The sequence below is a fragment of the Clarias gariepinus genome, chromosome 4, assembly GCF_024256425.1.
Source record: "Clarias gariepinus isolate MV-2021 ecotype Netherlands chromosome 4, CGAR_prim_01v2, whole genome shotgun sequence".
Classification (NCBI taxonomy): Eukaryota; Metazoa; Chordata; class Actinopteri; order Siluriformes; family Clariidae; genus Clarias; species Clarias gariepinus.
Window position 1 is genome coordinate 7,802,501 of NC_071103.1, and position 14,643 is coordinate 7,817,143.

General features: G+C 41.7%; 1 protein-coding gene across 1 annotated transcript; it reads right to left on the minus strand.

The window, feature by feature from the left end:
- Positions 1–4,196: 4,196 nt before the first annotated feature.
- Positions 4,197–14,581, minus strand: mylipb (myosin regulatory light chain interacting protein b). Its single transcript, XM_053493724.1, has 7 exons — positions 14,375–14,581; positions 12,846–13,036; positions 11,481–11,666; positions 9,957–10,154; positions 9,707–9,871; positions 7,922–8,303; positions 4,197–5,598 (listed from the first exon to the last, which is right to left on the minus strand). Exons 1-7 carry the CDS (start codon positions 14,564–14,566, stop codon positions 5,509–5,511), a joined length of 1,404 nt encoding a protein of 467 aa, XP_053349699.1. The 5' UTR covers positions 14,567–14,581; the 3' UTR covers positions 4,197–5,508.
- Positions 14,582–14,643: the final 62 nt, after the last annotated feature.

Genomic DNA, 14,643 nt, shown 5'->3' on the forward strand with positions numbered 1-14,643 from the left:
TCTTTCACTCACTCACTCACTCACTCACTTACTCACTCACTCACTCTACCACTCACTCACTTACTCACTCTCTCACTCACTCACTTTCTCACTCACTCACTCACTTTCTCACTCACCCACTCTTTCACTCACTTACTCACTTACTCACTCACTCAACCACTCACTCACTTACCCACACACTCACTCTCTCACTCACTTACTCTCTTACTCACTTTCTCACTCACTCTCTCACTCACCCACTCACTCACTCACTCTTTCACTCACTCACTCATCACTTACTTCCTCAATCTCCCACTCTCTCACTCACTCCTCATTAACTTCCTCACTCTCTCACTCACTCACTCACTCACTCACTCAATCTCTTACTCTCTCACTTTCTCACTAACTCTCTCACTCTCTCACTCACCCACTCAATCTCTTACTCTCTCACTTTTTCACTCACTTACTCACTCACTCTCTTCTTCTCTCATTTTCTCACTCACTCAATATCTTAATTTCTCACTCACTCACTCACTCACTCACTCTCTCACTCACTTACTCACTCATTCATCGTCTACACCGCTTGATCCTGTATACAGGGTCGCAGGGGCCTAATCTGCTGATCTTTGGACTGTGGGAGGAAACCGGAGTACCCGGAGGAAACCCACCAAACACAGGAAGAATATGCAAACTTGCGTCATGCGGGAATTTGGTGGTGCAAGGCGACAGTGCTAACTATTAAGCCACTGTACAGCTGTGTGTGTAGACAGTAACTATAATTAGATGTGCCTGCCACTTTGTTCTCGTGGAATTTAAGCGCACACTCATAAGCATGTTTTAACAAAAATGTACAATGTTGAATTTTGGAATTTTTTTTCAAGGTTGATTTTTATTTTTTATATAAGGGCTTATGATATAAGTTTTCCATTTAAATTTTAAAGTAGCATATCTTCTTTTTCTGTGGGCTGATTGCAATTAAACAATGCTGATATGTTACCTTAAGCTCAGCCAAATACACCTGTGAAAACCCTATTAAAATTCATTTAGTAGTTCTTATGTAATGCATGCACAAACAAACAGACAAAAAAAATCCCAAAACCATATTGATGTGTTTTATTACTCATCTTACGCCCCCTCCCCAAATACTTTTTTCGCAAAAATCTTAAATGTACAGATACGTCAACTTCGCAGATTTATTATATGTATAGATTAACCTTTTACGTGTAACTATGTAATGTACTTTAGGGCCAGCAGGGAGCACATCTTTAATTTTAATACTGCAACAAACTCTGTAATAATTAAATACAGTATAATCTTATAGCTATTAATAATCATTAATGATTATAAGAATTATTAATTATGCAAACACATAAAGTTCTCTAATTACAAATGTGTTAATCAGCTCAGATTAATGCACATGCTGAATCCAGGAGTGTGTCTTACTAGAGATTATTCTGGACATTTTGCACTTAAAGTAAATGACATGCTTGTGATTTCTTTTAATTATTTCTAACACAGCTCATGGGAAAATTCTATAATTTTTGATGATTCAATAGATTTTCCCCAGTGCTTTCACTATTTCACACCTCTGCACCTGCACGGAGTGAGGGACTAACCCACTGAACTTCATTCAAGGACATGACCTGATGTGAACTGCAGATAACTGAGAGGTTAAACACATGCACTCAGCCACGATGCACTTGCAGTGCAACACCATGACCTTTGCCTTTAAGTGACATTATTATAGAATGAAAAAGTTCTTCCTCAGACTTTCTAACAGAAGCTGCCTTCTGTAAGACTTACATCATCCATTTAGACACAGCCATATGCATGAGCAGCTCTGCCCCGAGTCCTCTCTCTGAGTTTGGGTCGGATTCAATTCAACCAGCTACGGTAGGACCATTTGAAGCATCAGCTATTTCATTCCAAAAGTTTTATCTTATTTAATTTACTCATGAATTATTGATTAATTTAATTGAATATTCATTAAAAAAAAGGATATTAATCCATTTGCAGCTTAAGATTGTCAGTCTGGACTTCTATATCCCTAACCAGCAGTTCCAGGTTCCAGCTGTTGGGATCCCCATACGTTCCCAGGCCACCTGTGAGTTGAATGTAATCTCTCCAGTAGGTCCAGGGTCTGCCGCAGGCTCTGTTTACTGTGACATTTTACTGATACAGCTCTAGCAGGTTCTGACCAGGAGGCGTCTGTAAGTGAGCTGCTCTCCCGTCACATAGAGAGACTATGAGGAGGAGAATAATTCTTGTATGTATATATACAGTATGTAATATATCCTGTATACAGTCTCACAGGGAGCTTGGAGCCGATCCCAGGAGACTGGGGAACTCCTTGGATGGGGTGCCAATACATGGCAGGCACAAACCTACACACACACACACACTCATTAACATAAACTACGGGCAATTTGGAAACGCCAGTTAGCCCTAATATGCAAGTTGATGGACTGTGGAAGGAAACCAGAGTACCCAAAGGAAACCCAATAAGCACGGGGAAACATGCAAACTCAATGCCAAGGTGGGAATCGAACCCGGACCCTGGAGGTGCAAGGCGAGAGTGCTAACTACTACTACTACTACTTTCTTAACTACTAATAGTTAAGAAAAAGGATATGGATTTATATTCTTTACTGACATAATTACAGTCATGATCTGTTTCTGGTTTCAATGTTTACTCCCATTTTTCACCTTTGTTCACTATTGTTATACTCACCCCATTGTTTTCCTCCATCTTTTTCCTAGTTCACCCCCACTAGTTGGTATGTTCCATCAGCCTGCGTTTCAATCGGCTCTATCCGTCTCCAATTAACCTGCCTCTCTGCTCTACTGATCCCACAGACACAGTTCAGTCTCTTCACATTGCGTTCGAGCTCTCCAGCCTTCATTATGTCCCTGGATTTGCTCGTGACCCTGACTCTGCCTGCTCCCATTGAACATCAGACCATCAGTAAAGCGTACATCTAGCATGACGGGATACGCTGTTAGATCTATCAGACCCACATCAAATACAAATGCAGAAAAGCATATCGTAGCATATCATACATTTTTATCTTCATGCAGATTCAAGATAGTTTTATCGCTCAGCCCTAATCTCCCTGCGAAAAAAACTTCAGCCACCCGCTTCTCACATCCTGAAACACTACTGCACATCTTCTTACCATAAATATTTAAAACTCTTTCCAAGGTCCTTGCATTGGGTCTGTTCCTACGGTTCTTCAGCTGACTCTGTTTTCGCTGCCTTATCTTTGCAGAAGGTCTAGGTCATTTTATAAGGTTATAAAAATGAGAATAAGCATCTTCACTAAAGAACTCTGACTGTAGTGTAGTGTTGTTACCTCACAGGTCCAGGGTCCACATTCTCCACACAAATTCAGTTTCAAATGTCACACTGTAGCCTGCAGATGAACTGATTGGATTTTGGAATTGATCCCAATACGGTCAAGGTCATAACAAGGTTAATTCATTTATTGATTCATCATCTATACTGCTTATCCTGTGCAGTGTCTCCAATCCCATGAGACTTACAGCCTGGACAGGGTTCCAATCAATCGCAAGGCACAGATGCACACACACTCATATCCTCTTTCACACACTACAGGCAATCTGGGAACGCCAATTAACCTAATCTGCATATCTTTGGACTGTGGGAGGAAACCGGAGTCCCCACCAAGCACGGAGAGAACGTGCAAACTCCATGCACACAGATGTGAGGTGGAAATCGAACGCTCGACTCTCGACAAAGTGCAGGTGCAAGGCCACAGTGCCCACCACTATGCCACCGAGCCACTCATATTGAGGTTAAATGTGTGAAATCGTTTTTCCTTCCTGTTTTGTGATACAAAATTGTTACTCAGACATCTGTGGTCAGGGACGCAACACCAATATTTCATTGCTTTATTTTTGTCCCCAGCGATCCATCCTACCCCATTCATGGCAGCCTGTATGTGCATCACAATTCTCATTTGGGTGATATCTTAAAAATGAGTGGTGGAATAGGGTTTAGATTAGATTTAGATTTCGGAGTAGATCCAAATAGTCAAGGTCACAAAAGTGTGTAGTACAAGTAGCATACAAATGAGTCCCAAGAAGGACTAGATTTGATAGTGGAGGAAGCATCTGTACAAAAATCTGGCACATGTCATTTCAAGGTCATCTCTCTGCATGTTATAAAAATAGAATTTAAATACTTTAAATGTATAGAAATGTGTAAAAAATGCTTTTTATTATGGGTATATAAACCGATAAGCCATAGTATAACAATAAAAAACATTATGCTCAGTATTGTCTAGGTAAACTTTACTCTTGGCACAATGCAGTCAGATAAGTACCGTTTCCCTGGCAACCGCCAAACCCAGACTCGTCCATGGGATTGCCAGACAGGGAAGCGTAATTCATCACTCCAGAGAACACGTCTTTATTGCTCTAGAGTGCAGTGCCGGCGCGCTTTACACCACTGCATCCGGTGCTTTGCATCGCACTTGGTGATCTAAGGCTTGGATGCGGCTGCTCGGCCATGAAAACCCGCTTTCACAGGTGGCATCTCGGTACCAGGCTGGAATTCACTGAGCTCCTGAAAGGGACCCGTTCTTTCATAGATGCTTGTAGAAGCCCTCTGCATGCCTAGGTACTTGATTTTATCCAATGGAAGTGATTGGAACACCTGGGGTCAATGATTTGAATGGGTGAGTGAATACTTTTGGCAATATAGTGTAATAGTGTAGCTTTGGCATAATGTGGCAGTGATGACTAAAGAAAAGAATAAACGAAAGGGGTGGATATTCTGTAGGGAAAACAGTTTGCCCCACACTTCTACAGCATTAACCAAACCTGAATGCCGCGTCCAGTAGAAAATGAAAATAAACGAATGATTCCTATGCAGGACGAAATATTCAATGGCAGACTCCAAAAAATACTACTCACAGTAAATGCAGGAAACAATAAGTGTAACATGACAAATGTGATAGAAAGCGAAAAGAAAAGCGGATATACACATGCCTCACTGAATGCCAGATGTTTAAACATCCTCATGCATCAATATACTGTACAGTATTAGGCCGAAGATCCTTTACATGAAGACTTTCCTAAACATGATAATTTGTCTGTAAACAATTTGTAAGGTATTAAAAATACTTAAGTTTTTTCTATACGCGATTTCATATAAAAAAATTCTAAATGCATAAGGAATGTTAGCTGGGGAGTGTTTTTGTTACATACATTCTCTTTCATGATCATATTTCATCAATTAAGATTTCAAAAAGAAAAACAAATAAATACAAAAATGTTTTCACTTTGAGGACAAAAAACAACGATATTGCACGATGTGTGAAATGAAGAAGTGTGCTGGTGTTTCTTTTGTCACAGATATGAGCAGCAGGTTCCTGTACCATGTGTTACAGGCTGCACCGACTCAGATGTGTGTACTGGTCTCTGGTACTGGTGAAGTGGTCTCTTCTGGTGTATTGGTCTCGTCATTGCTTCTCTAACTTCCTGGCACATCTCTGTGTCCACTGCTCACACACCCACATGGTTCAGGAGACTGGCAGAAGTGGGCAAGTAGACGTGCTGAAGACAGTCAATGGCCGAGCGACACACTGGGCAGCACTGAGAGGAAACAACATCGTGAGGATTATTAATATTAATGTGATACAGAACATGTGATTGATATCAAGATTAAGCAGCACAGATACAGTATGTGCCAGTGCCGGTGTGTGTTAACGGGGAGGCTTAAGACTTCAACATGTGCATTTGGGTTTTCAGATACGTCTGGTAGAACGAAAGTTGTCCTTACTTTTATAAAAAGGTTAATTTTACCGCTACTGGAATATGGGAATGACGTCGCAAAAATGTAGAACTCTTCTTCTTGGTTATGTGTATCTTGCTATTCCTTTGCCGATGTAATCCATTTTTAGTTTTTTTTTGCCCAGTCGTGTTTGTAAAGTATGGCGGTACATGGGCTTAGAGGTTGGCACTGTCGCTTTGCACCTCCAGGGTCCGGGTTCGATTCCCACCTTCGATTCTGTGTGCATGGAGTTTGCATGTTCTCCCCGTGCTTGGTGGGTTTCCTCCAGGTACTCCGGTTTCCTCCCACGGTACATAGACATGCAGATCAGGATAATCTGCGTTCCCAAATTGCCTGTAGTGTGTGAATGAGTGTGTAAGTGTGTGTCTGCCCTGGGGTTTGGCACATACTTTTGGCCTGTTAGTGTAGGTCTGAAGCTATGCATCGTCAAAAGTTTCAGACTCAGTACCTTGAATGAAGACTGTAGAGTGATTGAATAATGCTGAATAATGCTGGGTACCCTGGGTGAACCCTGACCCATTACCGTGGATTAGACAAGCTGATGGTCGTGCAGTTGGAGGCTGTTGACCTTCAGTCACCAATAATCTGTGCCTCAGTACAGAAAAAGCTCATCCTCAGATTCAGAGCACAGGTTAAACGGTAACCAGCGGTTAAGCAAACCGTATAGTGTGTGTGTGTGTGTGTGTGTGTGTGCTCAGTAGGTAACTTTAGTGCTCACTCGATGCCTGTGAGCTCTGTGTGACACTGAGCATCTATTTATTTACTGACTGATAAAAGTTGCAGGACTGTAGAGTTGCAGGTCAGTTCACTCAGGTCCGAGTCTGGCTCATCAGAAAACATGCTCAGTAATGTTAATCAATATTTAAAGCATGTGTAATAGTTTTCTCAATACCGTTTATCTTATACAGGGTCACAGGAAGCCTGGAGCCTTTCCCATGGGACTCTGGGCACGAGGCGGGGCACTCCCTGCGCTCCCTGCGCTCCCTGTACTCCCTGGACGGAATGCCGATCCAGTGTGAGGAGTTGCATGTTCTACCCTGCGCACAAGCATACACACTCGCGCACTAGGGGCAGTTTGGACACAGCGGTTAGCCTAATCTGCATGTCTGTTAAACAATGCAAACTTCATGCACACAGACTTGAGGCGAGAATCAAACCCATGACCTTGGAGGTGCGAGTCCACAGTGCTAACCAATACACCACTGCAGTAGTTTTTACTTATATTATTATTTTATAGTTTTATTTGTTGGCAGCACAGTGGCGTTGAGGTTGGCACTTGTGGACGTTGTGGACAGCCTTCTGTCACTGTCGTTCAGGGTGTACCCCGCCTCATGCCCTACTGTAAGTGTCCTGGGATAGGCTCCAGGCCCCCCGCGACCCTGTATACAGCACAAAGCACTATAGACGATGAGTGAGTGAGTGGTGAGCGAGAGTTTTATATTTTAGTGAATGACGGTTTTCATCTATCTTAAGTAACTGCTTTATAACAAGTATCGCTCAGGACTGATTTTTCTCCATTTATTTATGGAGAAAAACTCCATTTATTCCTTTATATAATCCGCTGCTACACTAATGCACTTATCCCAGTGTTTCACTAGTGCTTGGACGCCATCAGGGTGGATAGTTTTCCGCTGCCTGCTTCATGTCTGAAACACTGGCCTCCCAGGAACTCCTTTAATGATCTAAACATGTGGAAATCGTTTGGAGACTGGGTATTAGGCAGGAATATATCTGGAATGCTATGGATGGATGGATTGATGGCAGTTGATTGTAGTGCCATGTGCACACGTATTCAAACCTGGCATACTTTTTAAAGCTAATTAATATATTTGGTCCCATTTTAGACTTTTTTAAATACTCCTATTGAACAATATTTCCTAATTTATATACAAATGTTATATTTATAATACTATTACTATACTAATATAATGTATAATGAATATCCAGGAGACATTTGTTGACATACTGTTACGATCATCAGCACACTTAAACAAATAAACAGTTTATTTAAATTAATCTAACCAGCAGAAAAAAAAGGGTAATTTCGGTTAGCTAGTGATGGTGCTGTGAATGTGCACAGCATGCTTTGTGCTATGTGCATATGCATTGATATTTTTCATTCACCTGAAGCTGAGCAGCGCAGAGTTGACAGCAGACCATGTGACCACAAGGGCAGAAGGCGGTATTGATCTCTCCGTCACAGCACAGAGCACAAGTCAAAGCCTCCTGTAGTCTCCGGAGTTCGTCCCGTAACGCACGAGTGTCCCTGCAGCCCTCACACGAGACCTCGTCCTCTTCCTCTGTGGACATCCTCCTCAGTGGAGACAGAGCGGAGGACTTGAACAGGGTGCGGCGAGCTCGGTCATACACCTCTTTGGATGTGCGCTGGACGTCGAAGATATACTTCTTCCCCACATCAACACTGTCATGGAGGAAGAGGGAGGCCAGGTGAGCCTTAAAGTCCCGACTGTGCTGCATCATCACAGTGCTGGTGACTGTGTCACACCTGAAGGGGCCAAAGAAATCAGACTCAATCAAAGCATGTTATTGACACAAGGCTCCGTCTCGAGGTTTTTTCACCAACATTTCATCGCTGTAGATATCACAAAGCAGTCTACTGTATGCACTCGGCCAAAACATGGCATTAGGGCTAAAAAGTGTCTCACCTGGGCGAAGTTTCAGATAGGATCATGTAACACCATTTTTTATAATACTTAGTACTTCTTAAATACAGTAATACTTCTTTACATAATACTTAAGCCTATAATCCATACGTTTTTTTTTTTTTGTAAATATGCATACACATTTATATTTTGATCAGATAAAAAGAAACACATTTGCTAAATACATTTTTATGCCCTTTTATGTCTGTAGTGTCCGTAACTTTTTTGAATTCAAATCCTTCAGTGATCTTTATTGTCATTCAGATGAAACTTTGCCGAATTTAGATTTCACATGAAAAGACTTAAACTTGAAAAAGTGTTTTATTCTAAATTGCAAACTTTGTAAATTTGACATGGTTACAGACACTACAGATTTTTTGCTTTTTGAGATCTTACCAAAAACTAATTTAAGTACCAACAATTTTTACAGATCATATGCTTCTAAAAGCTTACACCAATTTTTGTATCAATACTCATAAAGAATTATGAATAATTTACATTTAAAATTATTATTGTTTTGAAGTAAAACAAAAAACAACAACACTGAAATATGGGCATTTTTGGGGGCACAAATAAAATCATCTCTCTAAAACAGCTAAGGTTAGCAACTTGAAATTTTTAGGGAAGTAAGCTTGGTCACTTCCATGTTGCATAAACTTCAAAAGTAGCTTCTCGGGCACAAACACTGTCTGCATTATAGAGTATGTATAACATAAAAAAACATCAAATCAGCACCAATACTGTGTTTTGGGTGACTGGATATTAGTTATTATGGGTTCATAAAGCTATTAAAATATTACGCTATTATTTAATTATTTTAATAATATTTTCACATGAATCTTAGGAAGGTTCTCATGACTAAGGTCAAACAGATCTATAATGAAAAATGTGACATGCAATATGGAAGACTCTCCGGCCTCCTGGAAGCTAAGATCTGAGAGTTTTCTTCTGTGTTATGTTCTAATTCTTTTTGAAACATAATTGAACTGGCGGGTCAAATAATGTCATCTCCCAAACAATCGCAGTTACAAAATGCTTGTTCTTAAGGAGTCCAAGTTATAAAAACACCTAGACGGTAATGCTTTGATACAGTAACTGTTAATTTCACTGCAAGGGAAGAAAAATATCTGATATTGAACATTTTGAATCGATTTTGTTGATAGTTCAGGTTTGGAGGGTCAAAAGCACACGGTTCCCCAAAACTAAAAAACACAGCAAAAAAATCAGAAAGGAAAAGTCTTGTCACCTGTAGAAGGCATGGATCTCGGTAATGGCTCGGTAAAGTCCACTAGCAGCAGAAGTGCTGATGAATTTAAACAGCAGTATGAGGTTTTCTCCACCGTCCTTGGTGATGGTCACATACACGTGCTTCCCAGACTGTGTGGCCATCTGAATGGCAGGATATATAAACCTGCAAGGAAGTTAAAGCTCTCTAGTTAATATCCTCGCTTTAGACACATGCAATATTAGATGGTGACCCTTCTTGATAGGTTTACCTGTTAACAGGTGTAAAATCCTGTTTGCAGATGAACAGGCCCTCAGGTCCAACCCCAATGCCCACTTTATGCCCCTCAGAATCCCGTGCCCAGTGCCACTCAACGCCGTAATTCTCCAGAGATGACACGAGCTGCAGGGCCTGGTACTCTGCTGAGGCCTGACTCATGTCATGGAGCTCTTTGTGTCTCATGATGATGCTGAATGTTATATATAAAAAAAATATATATATATATACATTATATTAGTAAGTTTCTAATCAGCAAGTCAGAGGTGACGGTGGCAAGAAATAAATTCCTGAGTCTACATGAAGAAGAAACCTTGAGAGGAACCAGCCTCAAAAAAGGGAACGTTTAGGTGAGAGTGCAACCATTAATAAATGCCTTCTGTTATTTTGGACTATAAAGTCAGACAATCTAACTAATATACTATTTTAATGGAATTAAACACAATATTCATTTTTTTCCGCGATGTCATATCAATATTCCAGTTACACCTTATATCCTTATATGTTCTGTATTTTTCTACCCATCCCGAGGCATCTGGAGATTGTACCAGCTTCAGTAGACAAAGGGCCAACCCTGTGAGGATCCTGAGGCATCCAGAGAAGGACCAGCTCCAGCTGGATTCTGCTTTATGATGGTTGGAGCTACACATCCTGCTCCTGTGCTCCCAGTGATCCAGACCCCATCTGCCCTCTGCACCTACTGACTCGTCCCTGTGCTGAACTGGACTTCATGTTAATTTAAATAACTTCCGTTATATTGAAGTTTCAGCTGCATAACACACATGATGTTATATTATCTCTTTCCGTTATCACCCAAATGAGGATGGGTTCCCTGTTGAGTCTGGTTCCTCTCAAGGTTTCCATCTCAGGGAGTTGTTCCTCCTCAGTATTATCTAGACACATTTTTCTCACACATACACACTTCCATCAATTTTCTTTTCAAATTTTCTTTTCATTTATATAATTAACCGGAAGCTATCTCTGGCTTCATTAAGTTGAATTGCATATCCAAATGCACAGTTTGGAGTCTGAAGCCTCCGCCAGCAAGGCTCCTACTGTATATAAGCACTTTAATCATCATTGACCTGTGTTACTGTGTTGCGGCTTGAATTTTAAGGGTTAAGTCCATGACAGAATTACATAACTGAAGAAATGAGTTCACGCTGCAAATTTCCAACCCAAATAGGGAAGTTTCATATGATGGAAGTTTACAGGTTACACTGGGTTAGTGAGAGAGTCACAGTGTGTGGGGTCAGTCACCATGGCACCAGTCATTAAAATATAACCTAATTATGATCTGATACATTGTAATTATCGCTAAGACGCGTTCCCATTAAACTCCATTTAAGGACATGATAATAACACATCCAGTTTTGTTTTATTGTTGTGTTTTTCTTTTCCTGTCCTTCTCTGAACCGCTCATTTAACCTGAGAACAAATCGAAGTGAACACGGTCATCTTGCACATTATGTGAGTGTATACAGTAACTAAGGGCGTGTTTTTTCCACCTGAGCGTTACCTGTTCATGGTGATTGTGTCTGGTTCCTGTCCACGGATCTGTGTATAGAAATACTTGGCTGTGTTCTGATTGTAATCACCAAATTCTGCCTGGGCCAAAAGGGCACAGAGTTCCAGCACCTGCTCCGAGTCCAAGCTCAGGCTTCCTCTCATCACGTCCTCCTTTACATGCATCAGGAACAAATGCCTTCATGGAAAGATACGGACAGCAAAATGAGATTTAAGACATTTTGAAAAAATGTTTTTCCCTACGCAAAGTAAGAAGTTTTGCAAACTGATGAAGAATATTTTGTTCATGATTTATGAGTCACAAAGGTGTTAAAAAGCACAAATGCCGAAACATGATGGGGAAATAGTTTGGGCTTTATGTGTATGAATTTTGGATTATTCTGCTCCACCTGTTTTGTCACAATAGGTGAATCAGCCTGCCGCTGTATTTGTGCCCGAGTAAATGTGCAATTTAATTTTTAATGATATGTTGGTTGGGTTTCACTCACTCACTCATTCATTGTCTCTACTGCTTTATCCTGTGTACAGGGTCACGGGGGACCTGGAATCTATCTCAGGAGACTTACAGTAAGGGCATGAGGTGGGGTACACCCTGGACGGGGTGCCAAACCATCGCAGGGCACACACATACACACATTGACATGCGCACTCACACACCATGGGCAATTTGGGAATGCCAGTTAGGCATGGACTGCCACATGATCATGTGTTTTCTGGTAGTTTTTTCTGGACAGTTTTGCGATGTCATTCCTATATTCCGCTTGTGGTAAAATTGACACATTATACCCAAATGCGCAGTTTGAAGTCTGAAGCCTCCCTGTTAACACACACCAGCGAGGCTTCTACTGTATATAAGCACTTTTTTCTTTTAATCATAGGTCATTGACCTCTGCTGTGTTGCCGCCACAGATTTGTGCCGCTTGGATTTTAAGCGTCACATCCACGACAGAAATTCATTCACACTGCAAATTTCCAAACCAAATAAGGAAGGAAAATAAGGAAGTTTCATATGATGGAACTTTACAGGTTACATTGGGTTAGTGAGAGAGAGACAGTGTGTGGGGTCAGTCACCATGGCACCAGTCATTAAAATATAACCTAATTATGATCTAGAAACTGAGACACTAAGTTATTTACAATATTCCAGTTATCACTAAGAAGCGTTCCCATCAACCTCCATTTCAGCCCATGATAATAAAACATTCAGCCAACATTTTCACTTACGATACCGAACCTGCTGCTAGTACATACCTCATACTGACATGCAAAACTGACATGCAAATAAGGGAGGGGACTTGTGCTTAAACAAACAGCCTGATCGTAGAAACGTATGTACTGTACTGAGATTCAGCTTCACCTTGTTTGGTCTTGCAGGATGAGGTGTGGCTCTACAAAGAACTTCACCCGCAGCTTCAATCTGCACAGGGACACGTTGTCCACTTGCTGAGAGATTCGGTTTCTTAGATTTAACCAAAGGCTCTCTCCCTTACTTCCAGTGTACTGTAGTCCAAAATAGTCCACTTCAATGATCCCCAGTCTCTCGCACACCTGCAACATAATGTTAGGTTATAGTTCATGTGTACAAGGTGTACTGTAGCCCACCTACTAACTAAACCAGACTACCAACAAACACAGCTGCTCACTCACTCATCGTCTATACCATTTTATACTGTAGTCAGGGTCGCGGGGGCCTGGAGCCTATCCCAGGAGGCTTGGACACCAATTAACATATCTTTGGACTGTGGGAGGAAACCATAGTACCTGGAGGAAACCCACCAAGCACAACGAGAACATGCAAACTCCATGCACACAGAGACGGGAATTGAGTCTGGCCAGGAATCGAACCCTAACCCTGGAGGTGTAAGGCTACAGTGCTAACCACTACACCACCATGCTGCCCAGGGCTGTTCAAGTAATCGCATTTCAATTTCAACTACAACTTTGGCTTCTGATGGTTATGGAAACAAGATAATTGACAAGAAATGATGATTGTGCTACATTCCTTGATGTTCTTATTCAGAACACATAGAACGCCATCCTATTCTTTTACTTTAAGGCGGTACAGTACGAGGAGTTTACAGGGCGTACTTCAACTCGTACCCTATGTCTCCATAATTCACACCATGCAGCCTTACCATGAGACACTGTGAACCATAACATACATAATGAAACAGTCATGATTTTAAGTGCAGCAGTGGTGCTGGGGTTTAAACACCTTACTGTATACTGTAGGTAGTCGGGGATGAGTTTTGGCTCAGGTGACTAAAATTCTAGGTTGTTGATTTCAGAATTACAGAATCCGGGTTCGAGCCCTGCCACACCCCATAGTACCCAACCCTGGTTTGAAAAATGCGAGAGCTGTGTCAGGAAGGGCATCCGGCAAAAAACCCGTGCCATCCTGTGTGTGGATTAGATGATCTGCTGTGGCAAACCTGAAAAAAAGTACTGCATCGGTAGTCTGGGGCATTGTCGACGTGGTGGGACGTTTCTTGCCAACCCTGCAGAAGGTCCGGGTTCGATGCCCAGGCTTGGATAGAATGGAAGGGATGCGTCAGGAAGGGCACCCGGTGTAACACCTGTGTGTGTTGCATGGTCGGCTGTGGCCACCTCTTACTGGGAGCAGATAAAAGGCTAACTATACAGGCAGTCACACAACCTACCCACCACACTGACTCACTCTCTATACTAAAGTCTCCTTATCTCTATACAAAAGTTGCATGACTAGCCAAGATTCTTCTATATTCTAATTTATATGAAACTTTTCTGCTCCTGAAACAAAAAGTCTGCAGAGTGCTGATACTGAACATCTCCCTAACTAATAAAACTCATCCATTACTTACTCCAGCTGCAGAATGAGGTGCATGATCTGTGTTTTTAGCTCCTTACCTTATTGAGACAATCCTCTCCATTTGCTTTGGGATCAACCTCCACCTCCAGAACGACTGAGTCAGGACGGGTTACGTGACAGTACATGCTGAGACTGCTCTCTCTCCCTCTCTGATCGCCCTGCACTACAGTCTGCTGCTCCACAGATCCACTACTGAAGCGCAAAAGGGTGTCAATGAAACGCTGCGTCATTAACCACGCCCCTATTCTCTGCCATGCAACCAATCAGTGTTCGCTTCACTGAGGGGGCGTGAATCTTGTACACGGAA

What these genes read in the sequence shown, in the direction of transcription:
- mylipb (XM_053493724.1), bottom strand. Translation starts at nt 14,566, where the DNA reads ATGACGCAGCGTTTCATTGACACCCTTTTGCGCTTCAGTAGTGGATCT. An exon ending in GAGAGGATTGTCTCAATAAG is followed by an intron (nt 13,037 to 14,374) that starts GTAAGGAGCTAA and finishes ATTATGTTGCAG; the next exon opens with GTGTGCGAGAGACTGGGGAT. An exon ending in TCTGCGCTGCTCAGCTTCAG is followed by an intron (nt 5,599 to 7,921) that starts GTGAATGAAAAA and finishes GTTTCCTCTCAG; the next exon opens with TGCTGCCCAGTGTGTCGCTC.